The sequence below is a fragment of the Schistocerca americana genome, chromosome X (genome assembly GCF_021461395.2).
Source record: "Schistocerca americana isolate TAMUIC-IGC-003095 chromosome X, iqSchAmer2.1, whole genome shotgun sequence".
NCBI classification, from domain to species: Eukaryota; Metazoa; Arthropoda; class Insecta; order Orthoptera; family Acrididae; genus Schistocerca; species Schistocerca americana.
In genome coordinates, this window is record NC_060130.1 from 208,239,640 (window position 1) to 208,258,363 (window position 18,724).

At 37.0% G+C, this 18,724-nt stretch overlaps 1 protein-coding gene and 1 non-coding gene across 2 annotated transcripts in view; both read right to left on the reverse strand.

The window, feature by feature from the left end:
- Nucleotides 1–362: 362 nt before the first annotated feature.
- LOC124554840 (mediator of RNA polymerase II transcription subunit 16) overlaps nucleotides 363–18,724 on the reverse strand; it is a 314,031-nt gene continuing 295,669 nt past the window's right edge. Inside the window, exon 16 of the mRNA XM_047128502.1 lies at nucleotides 363–5,762. Coding sequence (XP_046984458.1) covers nucleotides 5,636–5,762 — 127 coding nt within the window. The 3' untranslated portion in view covers nucleotides 363–5,635. The remainder of the gene's footprint in view (nucleotides 5,763–18,724) is intronic.
- Trnas-cga lies at nucleotides 3,382–3,456 on the reverse strand. Its single transcript has one exon. It is a non-coding gene; the product is annotated as a tRNA-Ser (tRNA).

An 18,724-nucleotide genomic window follows, 5' to 3' on the forward strand; every position in this document is an offset into this window, starting at 1 on the left:
TGAGTACCACGTGCTCAGTGTGTTGGGTGTTTTGTATGTACATACTGAGCCTTGTCAAACAGGGCTGGGTGCACGTTGGCAACACTGCCCACTGCCATTTCAATATGTCAACCACAAAATTATTTTCATCAGAATATAATTAATATTCTGGCAACAGTTCAGAATCCAGTGCTATCTGTATAGCTCTCAAGTACATATGAGATTTCAGTCAGGTTGATTAAAGAGAACAGTGCTATTTTAATGTGTCACCTCTTGGTATAGAGAGGATCATATAAATGTCTGCAAAGATTGCATCAGCCTGAATGATGTTCAGATTACAAATAATTGGCAATAAACAAAACAACAAATTAATTAACAACACATTGTAATTACTTAGCTTCAACTTTATTGTGCAGTAAAAAATGACATATATGAGTTGGTGTTACAATTAATATCAGTTTGAAAATAATTATAAAAAATTATGACTCATTTGGGTTCAAAAGTCTGTTTAAATTAACAATTTTCTGCATAATTAGCCAATCAATTTGAGCCCACAGTTGGGAAAAATCAATAATGTCTCCTATCTCTCTCTCTCTCTCTCTCTCTCTCTCTCTCTCTCTCCCTCCCCTCACCCTCCCAAAAAAAAATATCGTTGTTCGTGAAGCATCAATACAAACATATAACATTAGATAACAGTGAAATCTCTATGTTATGCCTTCTAACTACAAAATAAATATCTTTAAAAATGCATGTTACAGAGAAACTGATTCCTCTAAGAGATCTTAACAAACATTCTCATTATATAGCATTTTCAAAAATGCCTGTGGGAACTTATGTCCACTTCAGCCTTATTTTTTAAGTAGGTTGAATGACTTCCTTTGAACTTTTGAAAGACTTCAGTTCCTCCCTCACAAAATATGTATTTGGTAGTGAAATGAATATGATTAACCTGTATTAACTTCATCAAATTTCTGTGACTGCATTAATCATGCAAGATGCTGAACTGAATTACTAATATTCACTGTTTTATGAAATTATTATTGCATTTTTTAATTGAAGTAAAAATCTATTCTGAGCACCTGCAGCTGTCTTCTGATAGCTACATTCACATATTACACAGTACATGAACAGACTGTAACATTAAAAATGAGTATGCCCAGTAAGTAGTTAGTTATTTGTTTCTGTTTGAACCACATTAGATGAATAAGCATGGATGAAAATTTATAAGAACACCAACTGCACACTACATGCGTGATGTGTGAGTTAACCACTTGGCATTCAATGAAAATGTATGGAAATGTCAGCTACATGTAGTTCTTCTGTTGCACTTTTTTCATAAACAAACATGCTGAGCAAACAAAGGAGCACAGTTATTACTTCTCTCTCACACAAGAACACTGTACAAATCTTCATTCAAATTATTTCCAAAGTAAGGTACATTCTTTACAAGAGGTAAGTTCTTCTATTGAGCTAAGATGAAAAGTTGTTATCATCATCTCTCAATTACAGATATTGTTTCAGTGTAAATATAAATGAAACTTGTGCAACTTTATAATGGAATGCTATTTACAGCATTATTATACATTTAACAACTTACAATAGCAATGAGTGCATATTTGTCAAACTTGTATTTGCATTATTCATTTATTTATTGTAAAGCAAATGGGATTGAAAATATGCAAGGCACTTGGCATATTACTAAATCCTCTTCAGAGTATATACTGTAAATAATATTATACATGCATAAATAAGAATTACATTTACAATCTATTAGTTATAATGCATCTGCCTGGAATATCACAAGATGCTGTGGTGTTATCCAATTTTTCATTTAAAATGCTACTTCTCCTACCAAGTTCATTTATTTACAGATAAAGGGTTTTCTATGCTACCAGAAGAATGATCCCGCTCTGTAAAATATGTCCCAGAGTGGAGTTACTATAGTTTCCTATCCTAAATGAATCCACGTCTTGGAACCTGGGTGTAAAAGATCGAATCCATATGCCTTGGAACTTTAGTGTAAAAGATCCATATGACAAGTCAATGCATAAAGGAGGAGGATGTAAGGGTTTAATATCACATAATTGACAAGGTCATTAAAGACAGAGCACAAGACTGGATGTGTAGAAAAACACGTGTGTCCTTTTCAGTGGAACCATCCCATCATTTGCCTTAAGTGGTTTAGGGAAACTATAGAAACCTAAAGCTAAATGGTCAGACAGGTTTTGAGCTGTCAACCTCCTGAATGAGAGTCCCATGTCTTACCACTGTGCCACCTGGCTCAGTACCAATGTAAAAGTTGGGACATGAGTCACACTGGAGGTTACATATCCTTGATTCAGAATTGGATTATTAAACTAAATATTAGAAATCTTTAAAATCTTACTGTTTATATTAAACCTTAGAGTAACATCAGATTTCCAACAGAGGTTATCAACCTAATAAGGCATATTTCCTTCAAATGAAATACGGTTTTTCTTTTGTGAGTCACAGAAGCTGTGTGTGTGGAAGCAGTAACTGTGGAATACATTATGATCTAGCAAGTATTGTTCATGTAAATATAATCTTGTTTTCCCCATTCTTATCCACTGAATGTGACTCTAACAAAGACAAATAAATTATTTCTCATAGAGCATTGGTGATATGTTTGTAACACCAACATTGTGCCACATATTGTATAACACATGGATGCAGCTATCTGGAGAGTGTCACAGGTGACAAACTGGTCGCTGCTTGAATAAAAAAAGTAATTTTATAAAATATTGACAGTTGGCACTTCTTTTCATTGTTATATAGGGGTATTTTAATGTTTACTCCATATATACAAACTTTTCTACAACTGTTTCAGCTGAATTACATCAAAATAACATAAGAATGACGATACTTTCTGTTGTATTTAATTTGGCAGTTAAATTATTCAGAGATCAGTAAGTAATTTTTTTTCCTTACTTGGAATCTCACTTTTACAGATATGTGGTTATTTACTTTTCTGAAAGTGCTCACAGCCCAGTAATGCATCATGGGCTGTAGTTAGGAGCCTCTCAAAAATAATATATACCACAAATTTACAAAATGTTGCATGGGCTACAGTATTTACCATCACATTTTGTTTTAATCTGCTTTGTTCAAAAATGTCCAACACAATGGGACTGACTAATTTCATGTTTAGGCACACAAAATTTAGAGCTAACTTTTTTGCTATCTCTTATTAATTAAGTACATATATATCCAAAATGGTATTTGATAGTGAAAATAAATCCCAAATATTAAATTGAAATGTAAAATGACATGGTAATTGGACACAAGCCAAGAACAAATCAAATGTAGATTTTGAAATACACAGCTTGGTAATCATGTTATAAACAGCTCACACTTTGAAACTTCCTGGCAGATTAAAACTGTGTGCCCGACCGAGACTCGAACTCGGGACCTTTGCCTTTCGCGGGCAATTGCTCTACCAACTGAGCTACCGAAGCACGACTCACGCCCGGTACTCACAGCTTTACTTCTGCCAGTACCTCGTCTCCTACCTTCCAAACTTTACAGAAGCTCTCCTGCAGGTTCGCATGGGCATTACATCGGATAGCATTGGGAAAGAAAATACATAAACATAAGTAATGATCTGATTAGCAGAGATATGGGATTTCAACTTAGCAAAGCATGGAGCCAGCATTGGCAGTACTAAGGTATCATCAGCTGCAGACAAACCAATCCAATGAATCAGCACAGATGGAGAACGGAAAGCAGGAGATTTAAGTTGCACCCTGACATATGGTCCCCATGTGTACACTAGATCAGTGCCTTGCAGTTGTGCTTTTCTTGTGCTGCACATGTGGAGACCATGCACATGACTCTGGGCATCAATATCTATAAAATTCGTCTATGATATCGTTATAGCCCCATCTCTTGGTGCCTGTGCTTTTCTAGTTAGCTACCACATACGTTGGCTAGCCAAAACAGCAATATGTCAGTAAGCACCTGAAGCTAATACGTAGCTGACTCAAGGAAATACTGCGCAGTTTTCACAACACTATCAGACTTGATGCCTACGAACCATTCGAGCAGTTATTACATCACAAAAACCTCAAACAGCAGCTCACACTCTGCTAGTATTACTCAATGCGTACATACAGTGTAAGCCTTCTTTTCAGGGGTGAATACAGAGAGCTGCAGAAGTAATTTATGTAAATTGAAGTACATGACCTACTCATTCAAATTAAAAAGTTAACATAAAAAATTAAAATCCAGGTTATGCAAAAATAAAACTTGGATGATGGAATCAATTTACTAAATATTAAGTACAAACTTTTATGCTTTCAAAGCACAAGGAAATCACCAAGAAAACAGAGTGGTATATGAAGTAATGGAAATATCCCACTGTATATTTTTACTATCATTTAATGATTGCAGTGGTCTTGCCATAAAGTTTCCTATGAACAATGAATAAGGTATCTGGTTTAAATTTATTTTGAGATCATATACCTTATTCTCTCTCAACTATAATTGTTCTGCATATCTGAGATATGCCAAAGAAAAGTTATTTCAGACTTCACACAAGGTTACATATTACATGAAATAAACTAAAACACTTCTGAGTTAGGCTAACAAGCTGAAAGAGGACAATAATTAGACACTTCTATTAAGTGCCTTGGTTTAAAAAGTAATGGGTATTGCCACAGCACTCACTAAGACTCAAGAGCAATGACACTTTCATTATGAATTACAATAAAATTGGTGAATCATTTAAGTCATTTAACAGTTTCAGCAAAAGAGAAACCATTGTAAGGTCACTTCTGGCAGTAGGTGTTCAGTCTAACATATTTAGAATCACACAAGCAGACAAACATCTGCTAGTTCATTTGCCTTTCAAGGCGCACCCAATGAAAAATGGACTCCTAAGATTGCCAGGTTATTTAAGAATGAGTTAATAAGAAAAATTGAGATGAAAAATTATTTATAAACAACAGACCTATCTAAAATATATATTTACAAGCAATGGCAGTTTTTTCCCTGAGCACAGGTTAAGTTTTAAATCAATGGTGTTCTACTGGACCACCTACACAAATGAAGGCGGCAATAATCTATATAGTATAAAAGTGTGAACAAATCACAATCAAATCCTATAAACAATGTATGTAATATGTACATAACAGATATTGTTCACTAATACACAATAGCAATTGTTTCCTAGAACAATTACAAAATCCCAGGAATGTTTGCTTATTGTGGTGTAAGACAGAAAATGATTTCAGTATGTGTATGGAATAGATACCATGGCTGTACCCATAATGCTGTGCTACGCAGCTAATCTATTCCCATAACTGAAATGTTAAAAACAAATGCAACTACATAATAAAAAGCATTTATGTACACTAATAGAAATATTACGCTTGAAAATGTTTCTACTGTAAAACAGTAGAAACATCAGTTTTAATAAAAAGCACTTAGTGCTGTGGTAAGTACCAGCATCATCAAGTTTTTTTTATAGATTACAACACTCAGTGTTGTTTTGGTGTGTGTCCGTGTGTGCAATCACATGCACATATTCTGTTTGTTAAAATAACACAGTAATTTTTTCCTAGTCATCTGCAAAACTGTTTTAAGGTAAAATGTCTGCTAGATCTGAAAACAGAAGGACTAGGACAGAATGTAGTTGTCAAATGGACGAAAAGTAGTGTAATCTCCAATGGCCTCCACAAAGGCATTCCCGAGCCCATCTCATGTCCCATGCTCTTATTGCAGCAGTCCTGGTTAGAAACTGCTGGAATGCAACTCCAGCACACCTAGAAACAAACATAAAGAGTGCATAATTACAACAATATCAACAACAAAGGGGAGAAATCTAAACAAGATTTATTTTTGTGCATGCTTCCACCAACCACTGAGTATTACTAAAATTAATTTATGTCAGGATTTGTACTGATGTTACCATGCTTAAGATTAAACAGTTTTTTTCTCTATTATTTATCCTCAGTTACTTTTCACATTAAAAACTGTATCTTGTTTCATCACAGTTCATTCATGTTCATCCAACAGCAAAGATTTTTGAGACCAATCACTTACTCAATTTGAAAATTTTAGGCGTTAAAATCTACTGTCATGTTGTTGGAAGCAGCATCTAACTTTATTTACAGAAAGCATGAAAAAGCTGTGTCTCCAGTGCAATTTCTGATCTGGTATAGTGATAACATAAATACAACTATTGATTATTATGTATACATGCTAATCTGCATCTGCAACAGTTTCAGTATAAATAAAGAATAGCCTGAAACCTATGTAATTCACTTAACATGAACCTAAATGAGGGCTAAAATAAACAAAAAAAGTAATTCCACACATACTCAGTATTTCGTGAGTCCAAACATAAGCTGTTTGTGAAGAACAACTCTTCCACATCCTGCAACAGCTTAACTCTTTCTCCAACTCAAATTTACTTGGTCCTTTCCCAAATCCAAAGTGACATTCACTGACGTTGACCCCTGCCTCTATGAAAACCACACCCAAATATCAGTCCACATAAAACCAACCAATAAACAAGAATACTTACACTTTGACAGCTGACATCGCTTCCGTATCAAACAGTCCCTTCATTTGATTCTAGGCATCTACAACAAACATATCTGCTCCATCTCTGAATCCCTCAACATCTACACTGACAGCCTCTCCTAGGCTTTCCTCTCCCACAACTACCCCACAGAACTTATTCACAAGTAAATTTCCTTGGCAGTAACCTCCTTTCACCCTCTTCCAAAAAACCCAGATGCACCCTCCCCATTTGTCACCAGATATCACCCAGCAACACATAACTCAGTCAGAGTTATAACTTTCTCAAGTCAAGCCCTGAAACGAAATCCACTCTCCCTGATATCGTCCCCACACCACACAATATGCCTTCTATCACCCTCCTAATCTCAGTAAGATCCTAATCAAACCATATGGCATTCCCAAACCATTACACCTATCTGAATGTTCCAAAGCCTCAACCATTCCCACAGTAAAACTTACTTCACAAACCCACCCACTACCACCTACTCAAACCCAACCACCAGTAAATCCTACAATGTCCAAGGCAGAACAATTTACAAAATCAAATATGTTGTTTATCAAGTAACTTTTGTCCAGTGAAGAGTGGGAATGACCATCACTAAACTGGCTAAGTGCATGTATGGGTATAGACAAACTGTCAACCTTGGGGACACTAAGATTCCAGTCGCAGAACACACTCGTCCTTTTTTTCATTCCATCGAGTGAAATATATAATAAATAGTGTATACCTTCGTTGTTTTAATACAGATCTCAGAAAAACAGCGGAATTATAAATCAGAAACTTGCTTATATACATTTGTGAATAGGCTTAATTCTTGTAACGTCTTTTTTTATTTTCGGTAATTTAATTGATTTATTCTAGCTAAAGTATTATTTTTTCCATGAGTGAGAAGTGCCTGACTTGCCGTAGAATTGTTAGTTCCGGGGTTTGGTGTGATGGATGCAGTAGTTTTTTTCACTGGGGGGACTGCAGTGGCGTGGGTGTTGGGAAAGTGGATCAGGCTCATCAGTGGTTATGTAGGATTTGCAGCGGAGATAGGAAGATAGTGGAACAGGAGGGGAAAATTGCTGCCCTTCAGGCTGAGCTAGATCAGGCTAGGGAAGATCTGGACAGGTTAAGGAGGGAGAAGGGCAAAGAGAGGTGGGAAGTGGCAACAGGTAGCAGAAGGAACAGGCCTAGAACTAAGTCTGACAGTTTTGTGGTGAATGTCAAAAATAAGTTTGACCTGTTGCTTCAGTTAGAAACTGATGAGCCTCAAGCAGAGGTAGGTGTAGCCAGGACACAACAAACTTTCAATAGGAAATTGAAAAAGAATGTAGGAAAGTCATCGAAAACGAAGAAAGTTTTGTTGTTAGGCAGTTCTCATGCCAGAGGTGTAGGCCAACTTCCGCAGGAGGAATTAGGACCAGAATACCAGGTCACAAATTTTTTCAAACCAAGTGCTAGTCTGGATCAGGTGACAGAGGATTTAGGTTCACTCTGTAAAGGATTTACCAGGGAAGACACCGTGGTTATTGTGGGAGGGCCAGGGAACAGCATCGACAGAGATCCTGGGTACAGTATAGAGTGTGACCTGGTAAAGATTGCGTCGGCATCGAGACACACCAATGTTGAATTTGTATCTGTCCTGAGACGCCATGACCGGCCTCATTTGAACTCTTCTGTTGGGAGAGTTAATTTGGAGTTGGAACAGCTGCTTGGGTCGGGTGCGGGGGCTCATATTGGTGTGGTTCCTGTTGATTATCTCAGTAGGTGGGACTATACCAGGCACGGCCTACATCTCAACAGGAAAGGGAAGGGGAAACTGGCTGGGGTAATAGCAGGAAATTTAAGGGGGGGAGGCACTGCCATGAATGGTAAAATACCAGTGGTTACAGGTGTTGGAGCAGCACCTTTTTTAGGATACGTAAGACAGAAAGATGTCAAGTTCTACGAGAGGTCAGGATTGAAACAAATCTTCAGTTTAGGAAAGAAATTAAACAGCACAATTCTAGCACATTGGATCACCAATCACAGCTATCAATTATAAATTTTCACCAATCACCAGAAATTTTATCTCCACCAAGTAGTATCTCAGTCCTAGGTAATTGCATTGATGAATTAAAGTCACCCAACCCAGTTGACATAATCTGCCTCTCTGAACACCATGTGACCACTGGTATAGGAACTAGACCTAAGCACAATGAGAAACTCAGACAGGAGAGTACTGCAAATGTTAGAATAAGGAAAGGTTCTCATAAAAGAATAATTAAAAATAATGTAAGTATATTTCATCAAAATATTGGGAGTTTAAAGAATAAAGTAGATGAGGTTCTGGTTTGTTTAGAAGATTTAGAAGCTGAGAATGAAATAGATATACTATGCCTGTCTGAGCATCACATTGTTACTGATATGGATAAGGTAAATGTAAGTGGTTATAAGCTCTCTGCACATGTAATGAGAGAAAATATGGAGAAAGGAGGAGTTGCCATATATGTCAAAAGTTATCATTGTGCAAAAAGTATAGAAACAAAAAAGTTTTGTGTAGAGAAACATATAGAAGCATGTGCCTGTGAGCTTAAATTAAATAAAGGCACATTTATAATTGTAACTGTATATAGGTCCCCATCAGGAAATTTTCATCTATTTCTGAAAAATTTGGACTCCTTGTTGTGCTATCTGTCAGACAGGGGGAAGCAAATTATTATTTGTGGGGACTTCAATGTAGGTTCTCTGAAAGAGGATAATAGGAAAAATGACCTTGAAGTATTACTCGGTTCTTTCAATTTGACACCCGTTATTGATTTTCCTACTCGGGTGGTAAAGGATAGCAGCTCACTGATAGATAACTTCTTTATAGACCAAGATAAGTTTAACCAGATAAATGCTCAGCCTGTTGAGAATGGTCTTTCTGATCATGGTGCACAGCTAGTTACAATATATGACATAGCTCCATTCAGCAATACTAAACAGTCCTCCAAAGTAGTACGTTCAGTCAACGATTTAACAATTGCAAATTTCAGGGAAAGCCTACAGCAGTTAGACTGGGATGAGGTGTACCGTGAACCTGATGCCAATTTAAAATATAATTTATTTCATGACATTTTTTTAAATGCATTTGAAAACTGCTTCCCCAAGAAAATAGTTAAATATACTCGTAAGAAACCTTGTAACAAACCATGGCTTACTAAGGGTATAAAAATATCTTGTAACCGGAAAAGGGAAATGTATCTGACAGCAAGAAAGAGTAGTGACCCAGAAACTATCAAAAATTATAAAAACTACTGTGTTATATTAAGAAAAGTTATTAAAAAATCCAGGAGTATGTGTATCATGTCTGAAATCAGCAACTCTGATAATAAAATTAAAACAATTTGGAATATTATTAAAGAAGAAACAGGTCAACCAAGAGCAGAGGAAGACAGTATTACCATCAAATTGAATGAAAACTTTACGAACAAAAAGTCAGAAGTTGAAAATATTTTTAATAATCATTTTCTAAATGTTGTGGATATAGTAGGATCCAGGTGTTCATTAGAAGATGCTAGGCTGTTAATGGAAGAGGCCATACCTATGCAATTTGATACAATTGAAATCTCACCCACTTCTCCCTCTGAAATTAGGAAAATAATAAACTTGCTTAAAAGCAAAAACTCACATGGAATTGATGGCATTTCCAGCAAAATACTAAAAGCTTGTTCTCAACAGATAAGTAAGATTCTCAGCCACCTGTGTAATAGCTCTCTGGAACAGGGCATTTTCCCTGATAGACTGAAATATGCTATTGTTATACCTTTGCATAAAAAGGGGGATAGATCTGATGTCAACAATTACCGTCCAATCTCCCTTCTAACAGCTTTATCCAAAATTTTTGAGAAAGTAATGTATTCAAGAGTAGCTTCACATATCTGTAAAAATGAAGTACTAACAAAATGTCAGTTTGGTTTCCAGAAAGGTTTTTCAACAGAAAATGCCATATATGCTTTCACCAGTCAAATTTTGAATGATCTGAATAACCGAACACCACCCATTGGGATTTTTTGTGATCTTTCAAAGGCTTTTGATTGTGTAAATCATGAAATTCTGCTAGACAAGCTCAAGTATTGTGGCATGAGTGGGACAGTGCACAAATGGTTTAATTCGTACTTAACTGGAAGAGTGCAGAAAGTTGAAATAAGTAGTTCTCGTAACATGCAAAGATCAGCACATTCCTCAAACTGGGGAACTATCAAGAATGGGGTTCCACAAGGGTCAGTCTTGGGTCCTTTGTTGTTCTTATTATATATTAATGACTTGCCATTCTATATTCATGAAGAGGCAAAGTTAGTTCTCTTTGCTGATGATACAAGTGTAGTAATCACACCTGAGAAACAAGAATTAACTGATGAAATTGTCAATACTGTCTTTCAGAAAATTACTAAGTGGTTCCTTGTAAACGGACTCTCACTGAATTTTGATAAGACACAGTACATACAGTTCTGTACACTGAATGGTATGATGCCATTAATAAATATAGACCTTAATCAGAAGCATATAGCTAAGGTAGAATATTCCAAATTTTTAGGTATGTCCATTGATGAGAGATTAAATTGGAAGAAACACATTGATGATCTGCTGAAACGTTTGAGTTCAGCTACTTATGCAATAAGGGTCATTGCAAATTTTGGTGATAAACATCTTAGTAAATTAGCTTACTATGCCTATTTTCACTCATTGCTTTCATATGGCATCATATTTTGGGGTAATTCATCACTGAGGAATAAAGTATTTATTGCACAAAAGCGTGTAATCAGAATAATAGCTGGAGTCCACCCAAGATCATCCTGCAGACATTTATTTAAGGATCTAGGGATATTCACAGTAGCTTCTCAGTATATATACTCTCTTATGAAATTTGTTATTAACAACCAAACCCAATTCAAAAGTAATAGCAGTGTGCATAACTACAATACTAGGAGAAAGGACGATCTTCACTATTCAAGATTAAATCTAACTTTGGCACAGAAAGGGGTGAATTATACTGCCACTAAAGTCTTTGGTCACTTACCAAATAGTATCAAAAGTCTGACAGATAACCAACAAGTATTTAAGAAGAAATTAAAAGAATTTCTGAATGACAACTCCTTCTACTCCATAGAGGAATTTTTAGATATAAATTAAGAAAAACAAAAAAATAAAGTTGTTATATTAACTTAAGTATGTTGTTAAATTAACCTAATTATGTCATGTATTGGAAAATTCGACTCGTTCCACATCATTACGAAATATCGTATTCATGATCCATGGAACTAGTATTAATCTAATCTAATCTAATCTAATGACTCGAGGGACCTGAGTGCCTACACCACCACTACTGTGAAATCCAGTTGACGTTAATATGGAATATGTCCATCCATCAGCTTTGTGACTTGTACTGTACTGATGACACTTTCAATGATGTGACCAGATGTTGATGGAGGAATGGCACTCCATTCCTACTCAAGAGCTCAAACCAGAGAAGGTAGTGACATTGGACACTGGAGTCTGGAGCAATGCTGACATTCTGATTCATCGCAAGGATGTTCCACTGGGCAAGCCAATTGATTTCAAGAGCATTATTGTGCCCAAAACACTGCCTCGCACATGCTGCTTTATGACAGGATGCACTGTCATGCTGATATGACCATGGTCTCCAAACTGTTCCTCTAATGTACACAGTACACAATGCTGTATAAAGTGTCCACATCCTTCTGCATTTAAGGTTTTCCTAAGTGCAATAAGGGGACCACACGTTAACCTCATACCACAACATCACCTTCGCCATAATTCCATGCGGGAACTAAACATGATGGCATATAAGATTCTTCGTGCATTTACCGAGCATGAACAATTCCATTTGACTGCCACAGGGTGGTCCATCACTCCAAATCACTCATTTCCAGTCATCCACTGGCCAGGGGCATTGCTCTTTACACCACCTCAAGTGATGCTTGACACTGACTACAGAAATGTGTGGCTTATGAAGAGTTGCTCGACCACTGTACCCTGTTCTTTTTCACTCCCTACACAGAGTCTCTGTGCTAACTGGATCACTGAAAGCACTTTTGAACTGATGCATTCTGCTATCAACATGTGATTTTTTACAACCAACCTTTGCAATATTCAATGATCGCTGCCCATCAGCAAATAAGGTCTTCGTGGTCTTGATTTGTCAGTGGTTGTTCCTTTGCAATTCACTTCACTACCATGTCCCATCACCAACAACTGACTTGGGCAGCTTTAGAAGGGTTGAAATGTCCCTGAAGTACTTGTTTGAAATCAGTGAGGTCTCCTGACTGATCCATTCTGCTATTACTGCTTCTCTACTGACAACATAATACTCGCTGCCTTCTTTTATACTGCTGGGTCCTCCTCTCATGACATCTAGTGGTCAATTCTGCATTATACGGGATGTCCACATTATTTTGATCAGAGAGAGAGAGAGTTTTATCTTCTTTACTGCTTTCACTTTTCATCTTCATTATCATCCCTCTCCTCTTTGTCTTTTTTTCCCAGTTCTTAACTGCATTATTAATATCTCTTCCTCAAATCCATCTTTACTTCTCAATTAGTCCGTATCCTCTACCTTCATTTTCTTCCTCTCTATTAGTTAGTCATTTGCATTTTCCTTCTCACTATAATATGATACAAGACTGTTTTACAATTGTAGTACGTATTCTCAGCAAACCATGCTGACAATTTGCATGATTACTTAAGTTTTTTTTCCCCCTCCCTCACAACGTGAGAGTCCCATTCATCGTGGGGCCTGAATGACCTGCCCTCCCTTTTCAACCTTCCTCAACATGTCCCTCTCCTCAACATGTCCCTCTCCTCCCCAAAACAGGAACAATAGTTGGAAAAGCTATGATAATGTGTGTACTTTTATATATGTCTATCAGTAGTAATAGACATGTTGGTTCCTGAATGTATGTAATTAACACAAATTCTGCCTCATGAAGTGTCCCAAGAGGCTTGGTGAGATACACTAAAACAATTATCAGCATTCAGGAGACCTATGTATATGGCTGTAAACAGTGGAACCTGATGTGTAAGAGCACAAGAACACCCTAACTTTTGACACTTAGCGGATTTATTGGTTACTTTTTTTTAATGCTGTTACATGTAACACAGATGTGATAATCTGAAACATGTGGCACTAAATCTATTGCGCTATGCTACATTGCTACTCTAGTATCAGGGAAGCGAGCACATCTTCAATTGTGCACATTTTAAGGAGCTTTTGCAAATGCGCAACACGCGTGATGTAACTGGCTTCTGGATGAAATACATACTGATTTGATGAACAATGTGGACAGTTCATGGCATACACAGCTAGCCCCTACCACTCAACTACACGTTTACGTCAACGCCACCAGGTGGTAGCACAATGAAGCAGACTTTTATCCTTGTTCGCTTAGCATAAATCCCACTAGGGGGTAGCACATTCCTCAGGTATGCCAAGTCACTCATCAGCATAAATTATACTTATACTGATAGCAATACCTATTTTGTGGGTTACATTACATGTATTCGCAGTTTCTAATATGGGTTACATTTTGTGGGTTACATTAAAAGTATTCACAGTTTCGAATATGGATAAATATCAACTGTCTAATGGAATGACAACAATGAAAATTTGTACAGGTCTGGGACTCAAACCTGGATTTCCTGCTAATCATGAGTGGTCGTCTTACCATTTGGCTATCAGAGCACAAGTCACAGTTATACCCATACGTCATTGATCATGCATCTACAACATGTACGCGTACATCCATTATGTATATTTCTGCATTGTTTGATCCTGTATGGCAATCATGAATCCTTCCGTCTCACTGTATATACTGCCTTTTTTTACCCATGTGTTGGATGCATCTTGATCGATGTGTGGCTGTGTTAGATGATACGGGTGCTTGGCATGTAGTGTTTTCTTTTTCCAATTTACTTTCTTCGTATCTGTTGTTGTTATGTGATCTAAAGGGTTGTAGAAGTGGTTATGAAATTGCAGTGGTGTAGCCGATGTATTTATATGAGTCATTGCTTTGTGTATTTTGCTAGTTTCTGTTTGTTCTATAAAGAATTTTCTTAAATTGTCTACCTGTCCATAATGTACGATTTTATGTCGATTTTTTATATTATTTTTATTTACATATTATTATTATTATTATTATTATTATTATTATTATTATTATTATTATGACTATTATTATTATTGGCAGTTGTATAAATTTGTTCATAAGCATAACTGTTATACAGCAGATGCTATTAATTTCACACTGTCAAATTTGCTGAATCTAAAAATTTGTGAACACCCAGAGTGTATACTTGTGAGCTGCTACTAGCTGTACATTCCCACAGACTAAAAAGCATTTTAGGATGCCAGTAACATACTGAAATTCAGAAATAACAAAACTGTAAAGATTCATGATGTAAGCTCGCTTATTTTTCAAGAATTTATTGAAAGATTTTACATCAGCAAACATTCTGTTGGTGTGACTGCAAAGTCAGTTTGCAGTAGAATCCTCAGATAAAGAGTTAACATTAATCCGCTGTGTAAAATTCAAATAAAATCCCAAGTTTTCCATGATTGCCTCCATCATTGTCCTCAGGTCCTAAGTCTGACTGTCATGAATCTGGCAAGGCTCACACTTTTCTGCCCAGTATCTTTTGGTGTAGTTTCAGTAGTGGATTTCAGTGTACGCTGAGTGGCATCAACATTAACCCTGGTTTCTGAAGAATTTATTAACTTCACTGATGTAACAGTGCCACAAATATGGACTCAACACAGGTGGTGGCAAAACAAGGACGATTGCTAAACAATTTCAAAATATATTTTCCCCTCTTCCTTTTATACTTAAAAAAAAAAAATAGTTCAAATGGCTCTAAGCACTATGGGACTTAACATCTGAGGTCATCAGTCCCCTAGACTTAGAACTACTTAAACCTAAATAACCTAAGGACATCACACACAGCCATGCCTGAGGCAGGATTCGAACCTGTGACCATAGCAGCAGCACAGTTCCGGACTGAAGCACCTAGACCTGTTCAGCCACAGCGGCCGGCTTTATACTAAAAGAAACAAGGATTGAACAACAAAGAGGTACTTGAGAAAAGACAAAGAACCCATCTGTCTCCTCTGGAATGTGATTCAGTGCAAAAAACTGCACATGAGACACATCATCAAAAGTTTTCCATCACACTGATATGTTGTGGAGCTGTGTTGCTGTTGTGACTGTTCCTGTACCGATCAGAAGAATACCCCTGACATTGTTTGTAAACATACACAAAGTTACTGTGAGTACTACCTACAGGTTGAATGCTGCACTCAAATGGATCACAGCATTTCAGTTAACCATAAAGTACAAATAGGGATGCAATAGATGCATTTTTGGAACAATAGAGAAAGTATTCATCACGCAATGAAGGACAATCCCAAGGTCTGCATCATCATGTTATGCACACAAGGGCTGTCACCTAAGCACATTGCTCGATGTGTGCACTGGGGTCAAAGTGATGTAATACAGACATGGAATCAGTTTCAAACGACAGGTAGTGTTGAGGACTTACAACACACAAGCTGCCCATTTTCAGCAGGTGCATAGGTTGATCAATGTCTATGACTTCGGAGTAAAATCAAAGAAACCATCGGTCCAGTGTTCCAGAACTGAATTCACTGTTCAAAGAGGCTACAGGACTATGTGTAGCATCAAACTGTTAGGAGACAATTACATGATGCAACTCTTCATTCCCATCGACCACAGCAAGCACCACATTGTACACCACAACACCATGGACTCTGTTACAGATGGAGAAGGAATCATGAAGAATGGACACCCCAGGATTGTCATCAAGTGGTGTTTACAGACAAAAACTGGGTGTGTTTGTACCCTGATAACTGCAGAAAACATGTTTCGAGACAATCTGGTAATATCGAATGTCTCCAAGCCTGTGTCCCACATATGCAAGAACATAGTGGTGGAGTGATGATGTGTGAAGGCATTATATGGGGCCACCATACATCTCTCATGGTTGCTCAGGGAACTCTCACTGCTCTACAGAACAGGAATGAGATTCTGGAACCAACAGTTGAACCATAGCACTAACATTTTGGTGACAATTCCATCATGATTGACGATTATTTGTGTGCGCATTATGCTGTTCTCATGAACTTGTTCCTTCACCATGTTAGCATCATCAGAACGGAGTGGACTGCCTGTTTCCCCAACATGAACCCAATCGAATATGTGCAGGATCAACTGAAACAAGCAGTTTTTGGGCATGTACAATGGCCATGTACTCTGCATGACTTCCACAAAATCACTAAGAGTGGTAATAATAAATGAAAAGCACCAGTTTGGATGATTTGGACCAGGGCTGAATTGATTATCTCATCAGTGGTATGACATGACATATTCAACCCTGCATTTGAGCAAGTGGACATCCACCACATATTGACATTGCCCAGGGATGCTGTAAAATACCCACCATGGGAAACAGATGATTTTCTCATTACACAAAAGTTTGTTTTCTTGATCTGATGATCTGGGCACATTGCAAATGAATATTTACACATGCCTCAGGTCAGTTTTTGTTTTCTGTAACATGAATTTAAAAAAAAAAGGGAGCAATGAAAAGTTTTCTTGATGTGTGTAGTTTTCAGAAAGCTAGCAGCTGACCATGATAATGCACCAGCTCATCCACTGCAATCAACACAGCACATTCTGACAGAAACTGCCTTCTTTCTCTAATACATATGTTTCATGTAGATGCAGATTCTGAAATGTACCACTGCTTCAGAAATCATAACAGTACTCCAGGTTCTTACTTCAATGGTTCAGAACAAAAATTACATAATATGACAAAACTAATGGTCACATTGGAACAATTTTGTGGAAGTGCTACAATCAGGGAAAAACTGCTACAATCAGGGAAAAGAGTGCTGGGTAATAGTTGGCACTAGATGAGGTCTGGGGATGGTAGAAAGTCACACATTGAAGTTAATGAGGAAAATAAGTTCAATTTTCTTATTTTTGTTCTCTAGGATCATATGGAATTAAGCTTTATGGTGGGCCATATGTCACATTTTTAGCAAAAAAATTTAAGAATGAGTCATCATAAGTTTCACTGAAACAAGATACTATGTCTAACAATATCACACCATTATATACAGTAGTGACAAGTGAGAATTAATTTACTGTACATAATGAACTTTTTTAAAGCTTTGGCAAGTGGGCACCAGCTACAATGCTCTGTGGCATTTAGAATGTTTTTTTCATCTTTTGTGCTTCTAGCACATCTGCTGTCACAATTATAAGGTCCATACTGTATTGTTAAAACAAATAAATTATATTACAGCAACCACTCTTCAACAAAGGATACTTAGAAGCACTCTCCCAGCACTCATGAACAACAATGAACACACAGGGAGAGCATCTCTGCTGGCAAACCAGCATTCTTTGTTTCTTCAGTTGCACATCAGATGTCTTAAGTCAGTGCATTTTAACAATTTCTTTTCTGTGCTGTTCTTTGTGTTTTAATTAAGGAGTTGTAAAGGGATGATACATGAAAAAACTTGAAAACTATGGATCAGAAACTATGTGCTATAATGTGACTGGATTCTCAGATAGCAGAAAAAACTATTGCTTTGGTATTACTGAAGGAGACTGGACAAAAAACTGAGCACACATTGAAAACTGGTGAACTTTCCAAGCTAGTGGAAGTGGAATAAAAGTAAGAAAGATAATGTTGAAAGGTAAGCATGAAGAAGTTGAGGCAGCTTTGTTTTTGTGGCATGAACATTTAAGAGGAAATAGTTTGCCCATTACTGGGCTGATAGTTCAGGAAAAATAACTGCAATTTCAGTGGCAAATAGGAGGAGGAGACAATTTGGTATATTCCAGATTACCATTAGTGGAGAGGCTTTATCCACTGACAAAGAGGCTGTGCCATTGTTTGAGCACTGTCTTTCAAAGTTTATTGACAAGGAGGGAATTTCTGGTGAACAGCTGTACTATGGGGATGAGAAAGGTTTAACTTAGAAGACGCTCCCAAGATAAACACTTGTTTCAAAAAAGTAAACTGTGGCAGCCAGGTACGAGAAAAGCATGGAATAAGTCATTATATTGGTTTGCAGTAATGCAACCGGCAACCACAAGCTTAGACTTACATGAATAGGGAAATCATGGAAAACTGGAGCTTTCAAGA